This window comes from Conger conger, chromosome 18 (assembly GCF_963514075.1).
Source record: "Conger conger chromosome 18, fConCon1.1, whole genome shotgun sequence".
NCBI lineage: Eukaryota > Metazoa > Chordata > Actinopteri > Anguilliformes > Congridae > Conger > Conger conger.
Genome location: NC_083777.1, coordinates 9,804,880 through 9,823,239, shown reverse-complemented (window position 1 = coordinate 9,823,239; position 18,360 = coordinate 9,804,880). Strand labels below are relative to the sequence as shown.

Here is an 18,360-nt window from a genome sequence, read left to right as displayed (position 1 = left end):
ATTTTTTAAATAGCCATAACTTTTCCAGCCACTTCACAGTCACTTTAAGTTTAGACGGTGAGACTACTCTTGCATACCAATGTCAGATTCACATCGCATTAGACTCCAGGTGCCAAGCGAGCGATGGCAGTCGGTGCTTCTGAATCAAGGGCACGTCCCATCTCTCTCCCTCAGATACAAATGGCTCCATTAAATCAACAAGCAATTCAGAATAATATCCACGTGAACTCAGGGCTGTTTCCACTTACGGAAGATGGAAACTTTCCACTGTAGCTATGACACAAATGGCAAATTAGCATTTGCTGAATCAGTCCACACTTTCCAGTCACTCCAATTCAGACACAACAACCGTTCTCAACATCTCTCCCTTCATCCCCAACTTCCCTCATCTTTCACCTTTGGCCAGTTAAGAAATAACATTTCTTTCCTCATTAGCAGCCAAATACAGACAGAATCGTTTTCGTAACTTCAATAGCTCTTAAAACAACTCGGATGCAATTTCTCAAGAAAAATGTGTGAACATTGCACAAAAAAAAAAGACGGATTACTTCATTCCAACCCGTTCTTCCTTCCAAGCGATTGTCATCCAGTGACATGTTTAGATTGGACCAACACTGCGTTATTCAGACAGGGGTGCGCAGGGAATTGCCACCGGTATCTGATGGCCTGGATTGGGCAAGCAGTGGTCTCAGTTTCCACCCTGACAGTGAGGAGCAGGGGCCAGGGCGCTGCTGGAGTGGGGGAGTATGGGCTGGGCTCTGGAGGGACAGCATCAGTACAGCCACGCTGCAGAGGACGGTTCCCCCGGCCCAGCGACAGCAGAAAGGGCTTCAGCACACCCAAAGGTCACAAGGGTTTCACGCACATCTACGCATGAACGCACCTACCACCTTTTCCCAAAGGAGTGAGCCGATAAACTATAACAAAGTTTACAAATGTGGACAAAATGAACACAATCAGCCCTTCTACTGGATCACGGATCAAGTCTCAAAGTAAATGATTCAGGTTATACTCCATTCTCTTAAAACTTAAGTTTGACATGTTTCATTCATTTTTTTATGTAACATCTGTCTCTTTTTGCGGAGCAATCGGCACAGCCATGTTTTGAGCTTTTCCAAATGCACCCAGTCTTCACGTGCAAATACTGATCATCCCTTATACCTGCCCTTTGCGAAAAATACGTCCTCGGTTGCTGTTGTTCTGCAGCAGAGGGACTAAACACAGCCCTGCCTACATACTAAAGCACCAGTGAGGGTCATTAAACGAGCAGGGAACACACTCATATTTGTGTTATAGCTCAGATGCAGAATATATGATGCAGCACGCCGAGTTCTACAGCACGCGCCCCTCCCTGCCTGCAGACCGCGAGGACTTTATAAATCACCGCCACCTCGAGCGGAAGAGGCCAGCACAGCATTCCTATGTGGCAACATATGAATGCATTATATTGTACGAATGTGTTTAGCTTGCTAGCTATGTACAATAACAAAAATACTAAGCCGCTGCACGTAACTTACCATTTCTTTGTGCATTCCACCATGAGTTCCTGGTAAGATGCCACGAACTGGAATTTGGACGCATGTTTTCCCACACGTTGCAACCTTTTCCAAACCGAAGCCATATTTCTTGATCAACGGAGATATTCTTTGCGTACTCCTCGTTTGCACGGTCGTGTTTTCTTTGTGGCAGATGTTCAAAATGATCCCGCAATATTTTGTAACTTCTGCACACGCGTCGTTGACATTTTAAAATGAACGGATATATACAACAGTATCGCTAAGATTCCTCTTCTTTTGCTGAGTTGGCATGCCTTCTCAAAACATCAGGGTAAAAGTGGAAGAGGTGGCATGATATCCTTCATCTGATGGCAGTCGAGACTGGCAGGATCGTGCATGGCCGCAAAGGAAAGGGCTTCCCCAAATCAGATTTTTTTTGTTGTTGCTAGGAATTCATCTCATGCTTTGCAGCCCTGCCGAAAGATCAAAACAGAACGCGTTACACAGCAAATCAGCAATGGTTGCAGAGAATAAAGACATTTCCAACCTAGCTAAAATAAACTCTGCAGTATGTCTACCATATCGGTATCTATCGTTTCGATGTCAGCTTCTCAAATAAAGTGTTTTCCATATAAAACCATGTCACGTTGAAATGAACACTGTGGGTTAACGGTCTAAACTGGTTCTCATTTCTTATTCAACATTCATGTTTACTTATCAATTGATGTTGCATCACGCTAAGCTACGTGCACTTTGAAAAGCCAGCCTGCCAGCCACTAGGTCCGGATGTTAAGAAAAACATTCCATGCTAATTAATTAGATTAACGGTCGCTCTATATTGGCTGTTAATATCGAAACTTCGATCTAGTTTCTTGCGGTTACGATCTAGATTGTTAGCAGTCATATACACTGTTTATCCTGTTGGATAATTCGCTCTCAATAGCTAAGCAAGTAGCCTGTACCGGTGCAAGCTAACGTCGGCTCAGAGTACACAGCTAAGCAGCAACCGCTGTATGAACCCGTTCTCTTTGCTAGATTTCTCTTAAGACCCACTTAACTAGGACATTAAGCAACCCAGTGTCACCGAGACGGGTTGCTAGTTATCTACGTTAGTGTTAGCTATAAGTCAGCTATGTGTATTAAGCAAAATCCAACAACGTTGAAGTAAGCGTACCGTTAAACGTGTCATGTTCATATTTACAATCGGTGGCTAAACAAGCAGCTCAGGTTAGCCAGTCCGTTAACAGTTATCCAAATTGAACATGATAGCCATCGCAGCAATACCCAGCTCGCTAACCAGATAGGTGAGCTAGTAGTAGTGGCATGACAGTAAGCTTGCTATCCTACCTGACGAAAATGCTCGTCTGTCGTTAGCGCCAATTTGGCCAGCCACAGCCAGCTACCGTGAAAACTTTAGCTAGCTAATGTCCTGCATGCGATTGAATGACAGCAAATCAGCCGTATAAAACACGAATGAAAACGTGTACTTACCTCAATTGTTTAGCAAACTAGTCTGTTATATGGTTGCATGACTTGCTAGCGAGATCATTGCCAGCTAACAGTTACTCCAGCAGTATCATCAACCATTTAAATGAAAAAGCAAGCAAGCGGATTGATCTCCAAGTACAGCTACCATTTGAATCGCTTATTAAGTTAACGATGCTATGTAGCTCGCAAGATAAACATAAGTATAAAACATGGTTTCCTCTCAAGAAACAACGGGGAAGGCGTAATAGTCCAATATGAGAATGTGGATTCCAGCAATCTAGCACTTAAAAACTCTGCAATCAAGCCTCCATCATTGCCCCCTACCATTCACTCAAACTTATCTAGCCAGCTAGCTAACTGCTCAAGTGAACGCCTCCAGCTATTCGCTATTGGTTCGTATGGCACATTAACGCGTAAATATTTACTAACCCTCTCTCATAGAAAGAGCCTTTCCTGTCCTAGATACATGCATAATAAGTTGGCTTCTTTGCATTTTCTTACAAGGTGACTATTTTATTGGTCAACTGAAATATCTATCCGAGCTATTTTATCCGCCTGTGAATACCAGCAAGCTAGGTTGCGCTGCAACGCTGGTTTGCACTGCCCATTACCGCGATTTATCATTGGTTGAAATTTGTAATTGGAGAGTGAGTTTGTTTATATAAAGATTCCCTCTCCGTGGTCCTTAGAGATGTCAGTCAAATGTATTTTGCACTGGTGGGTGAGCTTTTCTATATCGTGCGAAATGGATCGAGGATTCATCTTGCTCTTTCACTGTCACTAATATAGGAAAACTAGGATTGGGAAAGGGTCATGGAATTTGACCCTGTCACTGCCGTGGAAACGTGGAACGAAGCGTGTGAATGATTCAATTTCAACATTTTTTTGTTTTATTTTGTCTTTTGTCTCATGTCAATGAAATTAACATTATTATTATGAGTATCAGCATATTTTGTTAAAGGAATTATGTTTCAAAGAATTAAATTTGTGTTGTGTCACATTTTTATTAAGAACACTCATCAATTCAAACTTGTTAGGCATGATTAAAGTACCGTCATATCAAATTGAAGCCATGATCTTCCTATTGTATCCCATTTCTAATTATGTGCAATATATTTCTGATTGCAAAGGCAAATTGATGGGTTGTGGCCAAAATATGGTCTTTTTATCCTAGCTGTTTTAAACATTTTTTCACTGTGCTATGAGTATAACGAACCCCATCCAGTGCAAGGAGGAACTGGTGAATGTTTTTGTGTTCAAGTTTAAGATTATTGGGTTACATTTTGCTTTAGACCGTAAATAAATTAAGTTATTGTTTTATTTCTCCTCAAAATAACCCCCTGTACACACACACACACACACACATACACACACATACACACACCACCTCTGTTTTAAATGCATGGGTACACTTACCATGTCCCTAATACTTGTTCTCAGCCCATCAAAACAGTTGGAGCTGTTTAACACTGAGTCCCTCTGGGTCTAGACTTTAATGAGGACAGCTCCCATTTCCTCATGGTGTCACACAAATTAGAGCATTTACCTCGCGGAGCCAGGGCTTCTCCACATAAATCAAGAGCATCAACCCCCCCATCCTCCCACACAATCAATGTCTGCCCCCCCAAAGGCTCAGTGTGTAATGAGACTGTTAATGTGGGCTGGATCAGTCGGCTGTGACCTACACGTTAGGCTTTCTGCCTCCTGTCTGCACAGCCGGTGGAAACAAACCTACAGCACACTCTTAGCCAAACCAACACATCTTTTATTGCTATACCATGCTCTTCCCCTTACTGCATTTTTTCTCTGCTGACCACTTTAAAAATGACAGAAAATTTGCACCCCTTTCTTTTTTGAAATTGTTCTTACTGATCCTGTAACCGTGCGATGCTTATACAACAAGACATATTTGCACGCTGTTGAATAGAACCTTTTGTAAAGAAATAATGCATTACTAACACTGATTTTCCAGGGGTAATTAGTAAATGCACTGGTCAGACATGTAGATTTAACCTCTTGATGTCTGGTGTTTATTAGTTCAGTGGAAAGATTACATGGAGCCGTGCTCTACATCGAGGAATGCTTTGATCTGAGGAGGATCTTGTTGAAAATATTGCCTTGTCTGTGTGGGCGCAGGTCTTTGATACAAGGCACTGGGTGGGATAAGGAAGTGGGGGTACGATGTGGACTTCTCCCAAATATAGTTGTCGAGACTGATGCTTGTAAGTACAAAGGGGGGACTCTGAGGTTTATACCAGTGGGGTTTAACAGCCTGCAAGCAGCCTCCCTGCCTGCCACAAGCAGCTAATGACAGATCCGTGTGTTATGAGATCTAAGCTGACCCTTCAGCACTAAGAACACTGCTTGATGCTGCCACTTAAGATGGCTACCTGGGGGAAAACCCAACTCATGAAATTGTAATTTTCTTAAATTGCTTCCAGGTTGCCCTTTCCCCAACAATGTGCGACAAATAACAAACTTTCAAACAAAATATATTTGTTTAGCTCCTATGGGGCGGTTGCAGGGCAGATTGTGTTGTTCAATATGGCTACATTTACAACCCAGCAAGGTATCAGCACATTTAAGTAAGTAAGAAAACAAGGCTGGTACAAAAGCTTTCTGGACATGCAAAACTCCAGTTTGGGGCAAGAACAGTTCTTTTGGCACCTTTGCATGTTTGCATACTTTAGCCATTTGCTACACTTTTTTCCATTGATTTCAATCTCTGGATGTCTCAAGATTTCCAGCCACTCTGAACGATATTCCCCCTCTCTCCAGCCCATTGCTTCCTGTTTGTCTCCCATTGGTAATAGGAGAATGAAGTCAGCCTTTAAGATAAGCATCTTTACAGTAAGTGATGCCCCGCTGACTCATGAGGGTGGTTTTAGACCTGGTTTTCTCAGCATGCCTGTGTTTAAAGGCTTTCAGGAAATGTGCACACTCTTAACACCCCACACCAGCTGACATCATGTGCTAGGTGTAGACACTGACACTCTTGCAGTAAAATTGCTAATAGGGGAGATAGGTGGTAGGGATAGGGAGATAGGTGGATTTCTGGATAAAATTCTCCTTCTGCAGCATAAAAATACCATATCAGGCCTTTTCAGATAGTTGTCAGCTTGATAGTTTGTGTAGTTACAAAGGATCTTGTGTAGGATCTTACCTGAGCAACATTAAGTCCTATAATACTTGCAGGTTCAGTATGAATTCTCGCCACAGTGATTGATATTGTTTCTCACAATAGAGACATCCATTTATTTTCCTCAGTCATTAATTTGTTGAGGACAATTAAATTTAACGTGCAAGAAAACAGCTCTGCTGCCAGACATATAGCCAAGACTAATTTCCAAGCCAAATTCCCAGTATGCCTTCATATATTAAATTATAAAGGTACCCAACTGTTATTATTTAATTCAGGAGAAATAATGAATTGCTTTTTTAATTATATAATTGATTATTTAAAGAAAATCAGGTATGCTCAGTAGTCACTTGAGCTATCTTTAGCATGCAGGATCAGGCTGCAACAATGCAGTCTAACAGTAAGCCATGCTGGGACCACACCATGGTGGGTACAGGTGTGGCACTCACATACTGACGCAGATCCTTAAGCTGAATTGTTTTGGTGAATATCGGGCTGTATGAAATCAATTGTGTGCTAAACCGTAAGCTACGTCAAGTGACTGTAGATAAGGTATCTCCTAAATGTAATGTAACCGCCTGAATCTGTGAAGTGTGCAGAAAGACTGAAGAGAACAGACGCATTCGAGTCGGATCATTGTCTTCCCATGAGGCAGCATGTCTGAAGAGCTAGTGTCTGCTCACTGGCTTGTGGGAAAAACTGATGATTTATGCAAATGAATCAGATCTCATTAAGAGCCGCACGGCTTTAATAAGTGGCTGGAGCAGAGTCTTGTTGAATCGCTGGCACATGGCATTGCAACTCAAGTAATGTTGAATAATCTCTGACGCTTTGTTGCCTGCAATTTGTTTGCAATCTCATGAATTTTGGTGATTAATCTCTATCACTCAAAATGGCTCAGTTTGAGAGCCGGCATCATACATTCATTTTGTGCACGTGTGTGTATGACGCTTGTGTGTGTTTGTGTCTGATGAGTGTGTGTGTGTGAGAGAGAGATGTGTATGTGCATCTGATGTGTGCGTATGTGTGTCTGATGCGTGTGCATGACCCGTTTGTGTGTGTCTGAAGTGTGCGTGTGTGCATGTGTGTGTGACATGTGCGTGTGCGTGTGTTTAACCCACACTATTTTAAACACAAAAAAATAAACTATTTGAGAGGGGAACGTTTGAGTGGTGTCATTATGAGAGCTTTGTCTCATAAGGCAGCTCTTGTGGGGCTGTGAGCGGGGGCACAGCTGCCGTATCTCCCTGTAATGGCTTCCACACTGGGAGCTGAGGAGGGAGGCCAGCAGGAAGCTGCCACTCTGGCCACACATCCCGAATGCTAAACAACACTCCATCACTCAGCAAACGGATGAAACTTAAAACCATGAACTTATTTTGGGGTGTCTCACATCCGAAATAAAAAGTAGCCTACTATGTACGTACCTAGGTACTAATCATCCCATCTAATCATGGGAGATCACCTCACTGAACTCATTTGGGCTTAAAATACTCACTTGGTTTTGCACCAATATGTACTAAATTGTTGCTGCATCCCACTACACCTCGCAACATAACACATTGTGGGTAAAACATGCAGGTTTCCAAACAAGCACAGGCATTCAGTAATTGGCCATGCTACATTAACACAACTTAGCTAGGTGATCAATATCACATGCACATAGAAACAAATTATTAAGTAAACAATTCTGAAAACTGTAGCATGTAGCAGAAATAATACTGACTGCAATAAAAAGGAAACTTATCAAGCTAACAACACTGCATGTTGTCTGTTTCAAGCTCCTGAACTAGTAGGGCTGAGTGAAAGGTGGGAAGAGCCTTTGGGCTTCTACACTGTGATGGTAGAATGATGAAGAAAGCTTAAACGCTGTTTTATCTTGACTGACAGCTCTCAGCCAGATCTCCATCTCCTTCCATCACCTGTCAATGACACCACATGGACTCTAACAAACATCAGCACAATTCAGCACACTCCCAAATTTGATTAAATAATCCTGCTGCTTTTGCAAATGAGTCCTCTGACTCGTCTGTATGCTACGCGTTCTCGTATCTGTAAGGCATTTTCGCTGTGAATTACTGTGCGAGTTGAGGTAAGCAGACAACCTCTGGCTGGAGATCTGAAGTAGAGTCCTACCTTCCATAGCCCATAATAAGAGTACAATAGTGGTGCAAATGACTCTGCCGCTTGTCAGCACAGATGGAGAAGAGGTCAGGCCACAGGGATTGTGATGTGGAATATAGCCCATTTTCACTAAGAAGAGCTTTCATATCCAGGCTAGTGCCTTTAAAACGCCAACATTTTCATCCCTTTTTAAGTTGTTTACCAGCAATCTCTAAGACCCCACAGGTGCCTTTAACCTTTATCTGTTGACAACTTCTTCCAACGAATGTGCAAATTGCTTGCCTACCCGTAATGCTCATTTGAATTGAGTTCAGGCTACAACAGTAAGTGTGATCATAGCAAAATGAAATGCCATATAATTGTTCCATGGAGCTGAGAAACTGTTAATGGTTGGCAAAGGGTCCCTTTGATTAATTTCCGTCGAGACCGTTTCCGTGTGTCCGTGAACATCTGCTGCTCAGTACAGGACCGGAGAGTTCAACTGCTGCCCCCTCCTGCGTCTAGAGTCGGGCGGGTGTCCAACAGAGGGCCCTGAGGTTTGCGAGAATGGGACACAAAAATGAGCGTGTTTATTTGTACATTTTTTATTCGCGGGCAGCTGTGTGATGTGCTCTTTGCACAGAGAGATGGAGTTAGGAGGGAGGGAGAAAGAACACTCAGATGTCCTGGGTTCTCCAGGCTGAGAGTAATGGTTCTAGAGGTGTGAATGTATAAGCACGAATCACAAATCACTGTCTGTGAAGCATGGAATCCTAAAAAAGAAAAAAGAAAAATCAATAAATAGCTAATGGGCTATGTTTTTAAGTCTGTGTTTTAATGAGGTGCATTGAATTATTCACCGTAAAAGCCCATTCGTTGATTGGCCTACAGTACGTGTCAGGTGGAAGCAGCGCTGCTACCAAATCAAAGAGTTTTAGTTCACGTTTGTAAATCCAGCCTTATGAAGCCATATAACGATAGACCCGATTGTTGTAAACTTGTTGTGATGTTTTCCAAGACGCATCATTTTAGAACTCCAGCGATTAAAGAAGAAATAAGCTTTTTGAGTGACAATTGGCAACACGGAGATAACTGCCGCTCCCGACAGCGAGTTTTAAGCATTGAGCCGCGCACCCCACATGAGCTGTAAAAACTGATGAGATTTATCACTGGGCAGCCTCGGCACACTGTCTGCAGCAATCGCGAACCCGTAAACAAATCACCCCGGGGCTCTGCGCGCCGTCACATGAAACAAACGGGCAAGAAATCGAAGCCTGATGTTGCCATCTGATTGGACGAACTTTGTAAGTTCCTACTGATGTACAGGCCTACATTAAAGCGCGTTGCTCGCAGGGTTATACCTGTAGGACGCCGCTTTCATTTTCATTTTGGGAAAGTGCTATGATATCCTGCAGCGGAACCTGCTCAGACTGCTTTTCATAATTCTCCTACCGCAATATATTTTATAGCCCATATCTTTCATATGTATGAAATTGCATGTACAAAAAAGTGGATGGGAGAGAAGGCGTGTGTGTGTGTGTGTGTGTGTGTGTGTGTGTGTGTGTGTGTGGGTGTGGGTGTGTGTAGTAGGGAGTTGATGAGTGGGCCTCTTAATAGATTTATATTTTATTGAAATATTTGGTTCAACTTATGAAGGTCATTAGTGGAATGAAGTTTATGACAAGTAAATGACAGCTGCTGCCTACATGTCTTCTTGTGTCAAGAAAAGTGATGGAAAAAAGGACATTTTACCCATGAACAAAAAGGATTTGCATGCATCTGTTATACTGGGTCCGGATTTAACGAGAATAGTTGTACACATATTGAAATCACACACGCATACACAAACACACACACACACACACACACACACACACACACACACACACACACAAATAATAATATTCTCTAAAGCTGCATTCATGAAAATAACCCCGGACTTGGTGAACATAAACAGCAGCTTTTCTTTCTCTACTGGGCTCCTGATGCATATCACTGTGTAAACAATGTCATGTACTGGAAGTACAGCAGCAGAATAATAATTATGGCAATATTGATTTAATCACAAGCATTTCCTCACAGTGGGGGACATTTTTGGATGTATTTTTTCTCTGTTTGTACACCGATTAAAAAAAAATACTGAGGGAAAAATCCAGAGAGAGTGAGAGAGAGCAGAGAGAGAGAGAGAGGGAGAAAGCAAGAGAGAAAGAGAGTGAGAGTGAGAGTGGAGTGGATATTAACGCAGTAACTTTAGTCCTCATTGCCTGCAGGTGAAATAACAGGAGCCGTTCCTGGAGGTGATACAGAAGATATTTGGGACGGATGCTGGGGCCAGTGTTCCTAGTGTATTGGCCGCCTACAAACGCATTCTCCCCCTCCATGCAGAGCTTGCAGCCACATCCCCACTTCCCGGGGGGGGAGTCCTGGTGTTTATATGCCCTGCGTGTGAGGAGACGGGCCTGAAATTAAGCTCAGGCGGAAGAATCCAGCCCCATTTCCTGCCCAACCCCAAGCCACTGGGAGGTTCTCAACAAACACACGGGGATCTACTGACCTTCTCAAACCTTACATGCTCTTATGAAAGACCAGACAAAGCTATGTCCTGGTAAATAGGAGAACAGGGTTTTACTGTTTTGCTTCAGTCTGGCTGACTGTTTCGGTGGCGTGGACACAAAGAGAATACGCATTGCAGGAGAACGGAAACTGCGCTTCCCTGTCAAAATGAATAATGTAGCAGAGGCAAGTGTGCTTGGGTCCCTCGCTGACACTGCCACTGTCCCACGGAGACCGGAACACGGCTTTTTAACGCCTTTCTTTTGCATATTCTTCCTTTTTTCTTCCAATTTGCAACATGAAATTGGGAGCATGGAGAAACAGGAGGTCCACCTGAAACGACCGACGAGCTGCTGCTTTTCGCGTAACTGATACACCTCTGTCGCCTGCAAATTCAGATTTCTCCGAGGTCAGTGGAACTAGCACAAAGAACATCACAGACCAGGTTTGACACCAGACTGTGGGGCCCATTCGCAAACTGGAGCAGCGTGTTCACAGGGTCTACCACCTGACAGTTCATATCCCAGACCAGGGCTTTCTTGCTTTTCAGCTCGGTAGGCTATCTGTGTCTCTCGTTGGTCACAGTGCCCAGTGGTTGAAAGAGCAGCAGGTTGTTCATGCTCAGTCCACACTGGTTACAGTTAGCATCCGTGTTCCAGATGGTCTGATAGATTGTGATACCACGGCGGCTCTTATCTGAAACGCTGCCAGTTCTCCTCGCACGCGGAACGATTCGCCGGGGTGTAGCAAAGCCCAGCGGGGGAGCATCTCATTCTGTCGTCCTTTGTTTAGTCAGAGCCGCGGGAAGCGTTTCGGAAACAACGCTAGCCCTCGTCCATCTCGCGCTGACATTATAATGAATTCTCAGATGCAAAGATTCCAAAGAGGAACTTGTGTGTTCTGCCAGGTGTTCCCGTGAGGAGCTTAAGTCTAAAATGAAACAGAGAATATGAGGGAACCACTGGCTTTATTTTCGACTGAAGCTACAACTCATTAATCCAAGATTCTGTCAAAACTAACTTCACTCAAATGCTTATATTTTCATTGGTCACAAAGAAGGTTACCTTTCTTCTTTTAGGTGTAGCTAGGTAAGGCTAATGCAAAAATCTGACCTTTGTCATATCAAACTCCTAACTAAGATGCACCGCGCCATCAGAGTGAAGAAAGGAAGACTAAATGAGGCAATGGAGCGCAGACAGAGACAAGTGGGGTGAATGTTCTTCAGGTTTTTTGGTAGCAGTGTCAGCAGGGTGGTGATTAAGCCTGGAGCTGTCAACTGCAAGATGGAGAACGGGCAGCTGGGTAATTAGATACCCGAGACATTCAAACCGTATAACAGGAGTGACATTAAAACCTCACTATAGACACACCATTGAGTTTTATGATCAATCACCCCGTGTTATCGTCACATAGGTGTCTGTGAGGAGAAACGGATATTGACTGGGATGACCCGATCGAGTAGCTCTCTTTTTAGCCGGAAAATATCACTCACATGAAAAATGGGCGACGTGACATTTTCACGTTTGTCCTCTTCACACGTGGTTATCTAAGCTTTGCTTCTCCTGGCCCTCCGAGTGTTCGTGTGGATAGCTTCGGATTACTCACTGACCCCGAAAGCACTGTGAATTGGGTGAAAACCCCTCAGGTGACTCTTTAAAAGAAAATCTCCAAGGTTAGACAAGATAATGATTCACTAAATGAATGTGTGTTTTTTTTTGTGTGTGTACAATGTAATAGTGTAGCTACAGCTACTAAATACATGTTGAGTTCATCATCTTTCCTTCCTCGACTTATCTACTCCTGGCTTGGCTTTTCATAACTGTCCAAGTTCAGTTCAAAGTACTGCCAGTGAAATACCAATATACCAGAGGTACTGTTCCCTACTGCCGTCATACACAGATGAAACTACGCACAAACAAGATCACTAAGTTATATTCAGCCATCAATGGCCATCCCCGCCTTGAGGACTAACAAGTTAGAATCAATGAGACTTTATATCCTGCTCAGAAAAGAACCGCAGGGCCTGTATGACTGGCAGGCATGGCTAACACAGGATGAAGAGGTGTCAAACCCAAAACCATGACCAAAACCCCCCCTTCACTGAATGATGGTGTTATGTGCAAAATGCTTAAATTATACATTTGTTAGGCCAATTTGTATTGCCAATACTTAAATATATAGTGACACTTTCTGGGTATAACCAAATATCGGTTGAAGGCCCTGTCTGAAATATACTATAAATATACCCACAAAACTAAACATAAAATATGTTATTTTACAATACAGATACCTAACAGTACACAATTACAACTGCTTATATAAGAGAACAGAACAATTTCATATTTTATATTTATGATTTACATTCTCCATACGGTTGACATTGCAACACTGGTCAGGAATCACCTGTCACCTGCCAAGCAATTTTCCTTGTATCTACTTGTCCTTGGTGAAGAAGAACAGCTTCCTTTCTGGCCTGTGTCCAAATACACTGGTGGTTTACCATAGTATTCATCCGGTTATGAGCTTAACAACAGTACCTTTACCTGAATAGCAGGCAGGACCAAGCTCAGTGAGACAGTAAGTTGCATATAAAAGCACATAGTCGGGTTAAAAAACAGTGCACTGGGATGTGAAATTACCTGGACTCTTTTGGTCTTGATATCAGTTTATATCGATAAACTTTTTTTTACATCCATGTCATCCTTGACAATTTCCCCCTCTAAAGCGTTTACCCTGTGAGTTGTGCATTACCTGGCCTCAGAAACAGTAGAGTTTGGACAAACTTTATTCATCCATATCTAATGCTTTGGCTTGAAGCCACACACTGGCTTACTTCCTTTAATCTCCTGTCATTGTGTGGCACATAAACCTTGGGAGTAATTTATGCTATGTGTCTCATATTAAAACAGGAAGCCTACATTGCTACTACAGTGTGTAAATCACAGAGACCTCACACCGTTACTATTTTCTATGATAGGATGGGTTCTGTTCAGTTATTCAAATGGTTTTTCAGTCAATGTCTAATTTGTTAATAATTTCCTCATGTGCAGTTCACATTAAGGGGTTGTGCTGCATTATGCAGTGTTAGATGTGGATGTGAAATCTAACTGAAGAATATTTAGCGAAGTGAGGAAATATAGAAATTATTGCAGCATACAGCTATTGCAATATATTTCCACGAAATATTTCCTCACGACTGTGAAATATATGTCTATCTTTACTCTTTCCAAAAGGTCCACATATTTCTTACATATTGCAGCATATTTATAATAACAGTGTCCAAGATGGCAAAGTAGATTATCGGCAAGCATAAAAAATATTAATATTTGTCTCAACACATCTACAGATTTAGCGACAAGTCATAAACAATTTCTACTTTATAAAACTATTAAAACCCCCACATTTATGCACATATTTTATGAATTGACCAAACATACAGAATCAATAGTATTTATTTATCTGCAATCCCTGGCAGATGGGTAAGATCTGTCGCTAGATATAGCATTCAAGATACTAATAAACTAAATAAATACAGCATTTCTAAACGGTTTGTACGTTTTGAGAGCAGATAAAAAATGCTAGTTTCAGAATAAAATCCCATGGTCTCAGATGAATAGTATATATTTGTTAGTCCCTAGTCTGTATTCACCAGTGTATAGGACAGAGGGATATTGTTTCCTGCACTGTAGTGGGTTTGAACAGGGGACAGATCCTGAAGAGTAGGACAGTTAGTCAATGAAATCAAACAGATGTAGTTTAAGGCCTAACAGAATTGGGTTTTAAAAGTACTCTGGCTATGGGGAGTGGAAAAGCAGGGGAGAGAAAATAATAAAATGAGTATGTTTGAAGATGTCTGGCCAGGGGTCAGGGGAAAAGCCTCTCAGGCTCATAGGGGGACTATGTGTTGTAGCGGAGTTGAACACTTTTCACCTGCTGCGACTGACACTTCAGGAATTCCGTATCCTTATCTCCAGGGAGCTGAAGGGAAATAGCCTTCTGGGGAATGTGTGCTGGACTGGACGACCTGATCCAAAGAGTCTGTGCAAAGAATGCAGAAATAAAGAAAAACCTCCTAATATTTTTTTTCTAAGAGTGAATCTCTTTCACACACTTTCCTGGTAAATGAGTGATCCTCGCATGCTTAAAAACAACATCACATTCCTCTTTCCTGAGTCCTCTGGCCTTTTCTCCTCTGTGCTACCGCACAGCTTGGTGCCTTTGTGGCATCTTGGAATTTTCTAGTCTGCAAACTGGGAATGACACACTGTCAACAGCCAGTCACGGATAGGGTCAGAAAGGTCAAGTCCAGGCTTCACCAGTGGATGTGTGCTGTTTGCCACCTTCTCCCTGTTTCAGAAAACACACAATACGCCTAAATAACAGGCGTGAAACCAGATGTGTGAAGACAGAACAAATTTCAGAGATGCAGAAAAGTCAGTACTGTTCATTGCGGCATGCCGTTAAATAATTAACATCAACATCAACATCCAATAACACTAATATGAATGAAAACAGTGATGACAATAATTGTATCTCTCTCTGGTGCTTTCTCTCTCTCTTCCTCCCTCTCTTTCTTTCTCCGTCCCTCCCTCTCTTTCTCTGTATTACTTTTTCACACACAGCACTGTTTCTGTGCGGTGTCAGCCATCGGATACTGGCAAGGCAGGCCCTGGCTGAGACAGACGCATCTCCTGAATCATAATCTGTGTGTGGAGACTGCTGTCTTTTCCGTCCCAAAAGCCGGAAACAAAACACAGCCACAGAGCATAAGCCTTTAAAAAAAGGTTTAATTTGCACCTCTTTGTGAAAGTTGCCTGGCAGCAGGTAGATGTCACATCATTCCACCATAATGAGATTACAGATTCTGAGACCAGAGCTGAATGCACACTGTCATCTGCAAGAGGAGAACAAGCACAAGCAGTTTGATTAATCAGGAAATACTGACACGCCAGTCAAGTGGTTCTAAAGAAATCACGCTAATCTGACAAATCCCGCAAAAAGCTATCTGGAATGACAATTTAGACGCCACACTGCTTAAGATAATTTGAAGTGTGAAGTATTATAACGGCATTTTTCCGATTTGATTTACATATATACAATAGAAACACAATTTACAATTTTGTCATTTGGCAGACACTTTTAGCCTAAGTGCCGTTAAGCACTGTGCATTTGACACAGCAAGTGAACACCACTGGAGACAGACAGTCACAGTCATACAGCGCCGCCACCAAGGTTCATCTCTCAATACCTGCAAGACACAGGACGAGAACGGCTATTTTTACATGTATAAAAGAGAAAGACAGAGGCGGCTTTTTCGATATGCGCACCACCATCTTGTGACGAGACCGGTGAAGACTTGCGGCTGTGAGGAGAGGCTGCTGGGAGCTCGGAGAGATGGACCGCCAGCCGACCGGAAGAAGCTGAGGTCAGGTTGGGGTGTCTGCTGGCATGACAGGAAGCTTGGTATACAGTGTGAGGGTAGCTTTGCATCAGTGAATCCGTAGAGCGAGACAAAATCAATGCCACCAACTCCACGTCAAAGGCAATGGATTCTGGTGTAAGTACTTGAGAAATCAGCTCAAGCCACGCAAAAGCTACCTTTGTCCCTATGGGACAACGGGCCAGTGACCTCAGCAGAACAGATATGAAGCCTCGTCTTTTCCGCTCATATGACATGGAACCAGGCCAGTCCCCTGTCCCCTAGAGCAGGGGCACTCAGAGAGACACTGGGATCAGGATCTAATATCCTGTCCATTTGATTTAAGCCCATTCTATGAACTTATTTCCTGATGCCTGCTGTGCCCACATATGGTTCTGCTTCCTGTTTCCCACAAATAGCTCTTAAGAAGAATCAATCTGAGCGAGACTGAAGCTAATGTGAGTTTTGCCCCAGATTTCCAGGGCAGAGCTGCACCGAAGGAGACCCAGGAGCACAGCTGGGTCAGATACGTGTATGATATGTGTTCATCTGCAGAGAGACTCCTGTGCTGCACGAAAACCACTGACCAGGAGTGTACCTAAAAATACCGCGGTCAAGAGACTCTGACATGATTTGCAACTGATGTTCTCGCGAAATAAATGAAATATAAGCTTAGGAAATGGACCAAAAATAGAAATAAAAGTAAAATAAATACAGATGATCTCAGGGTCCTCAATGGTAGTTACAGCCCTGAGACTGGCTGCTGAATCTCTGGACTCACACAGACCAGGGAGGCCCAAATCTGGCCCTGCAGGTCAGGAGTACTGCAGGTTTTCATTCTTCCCCTGGAGTTACACCTGGGACACCAGGTCAACTAAAACGCTGTCCAATTAGTGCCGATAATCAATTAATAATCGGGTAGAAATTATAATAGATTCATCGATTACAGGTAGAAACAAAAACCAGCAGTATTACTGGCAGTGAGGGCCTGATTTGAGTATCATTTGGGCTTGTCTACTTTGTTTTTTAAATAAACCAAGGTACATGTTCAAATGTGTCCAATTGATGATGATTCAACTGGAGCCAAACTGTAGGAGACAGCTTTGAAAAAGACTTCCTGGCCCATGGTGACCATTTTGTACACATGATAAATATGTGACCTTCTGTCTGATTCATATGGCTTCAGAGTCAATCTGATAGTATAGTTATCGTGTCCATAGCTGACCTACACTTAGGGTGGATAGGAGAAAGGGCAGTAACTCACTTCACAAGCAGCACTGCTGACCTATAGGGGAATCAGCGGATATGGGCTCATCTATGTGGCTAACTGGGCCAGAGGTGTCCGCAACCTCGTAAATCTGTATCCATAGCAACGGCTGCTCTAACTCCCAGAGGCCCAGGAGCACAGGGGCCTGCGGAGCGTGTCGGAGAACGGGTTCGCCCGCAGGGGACAAACTGCGCCTCCGTTATCACCACGGGCGTCCATGATGAAATCTGGATTAACTATGAAGTCCTGGCAAAGGCTGGTGACTCCACAATATTCAGCCCAAATAGTCGTAAACTATGTGCAGGCCATTTTATCATTTGTGATTTGTGATCATCTGTGATTTCTCAGCAGTGTGTCACATACTGTAACGGAAAGGGATGAAGGCATTTTATTTCACCAAATTTTGTCTTTACTGTTGAATTTACTGTTCATTTGTCATCATAAATAAGCGCTACTACATTTTTTGGCTACCTACAGAAAGTCTCATAAAATCAATCCACCATCCCCGCATGATTTGAAAGGCTTAATTGTGACATTTTGTCTTTCTATAACACCTGTATACTGTATATAGACTCAGTGTATGTTAGCTAATTTGTATAAATAATATATGTCTTTTTGTGATAAGATATATTGTGTGTCATTGGAGGCATTCCAATAAAATGTGTTATACAGTATTGGTGAGATAGTTCTAAAAGTGTGCTTTATTCGTGCAGTCAGATGTGACAAAATCATGGAACAGCAACAATGTTAGAAGGTTTACACTCATCCAACTTTTAAAACATATAAACCTTTCAACTTCATAATAAATTTAATTGCCATGGAAGATTATTAATCATTCTCCTGTGCTTTTTTACTCGAAATATTTCACAGTTCACACCTAGTAAACAATGAGACA

General features: G+C 42.7%; 1 protein-coding gene across 2 annotated transcripts in view; it reads right to left on the bottom strand.

Annotated features, from left to right (window-relative positions):
* The window catches only part of ehbp1 (EH domain binding protein 1), a 159,103-nt gene extending 155,542 nt beyond the window's left edge, over nucleotides 1-3,561 (bottom strand). For both annotated transcript variants that reach the window (XM_061228057.1, XM_061228058.1), the window contains exons 1-2: nucleotides 2,988-3,561; nucleotides 1,518-1,969 (exon numbers count right to left, since the gene is read on the bottom strand). In XM_061228057.1, coding sequence (XP_061084041.1) covers nucleotides 1,518-1,621 — 104 coding nt within the window. In that variant the 5' untranslated portion in view covers nucleotides 1,622-1,969; nucleotides 2,988-3,561. The remainder of the gene's footprint in view (nucleotides 1-1,517; nucleotides 1,970-2,987) is intronic.
* Nucleotides 3,562-18,360: the final 14,799 nt, after the last annotated feature.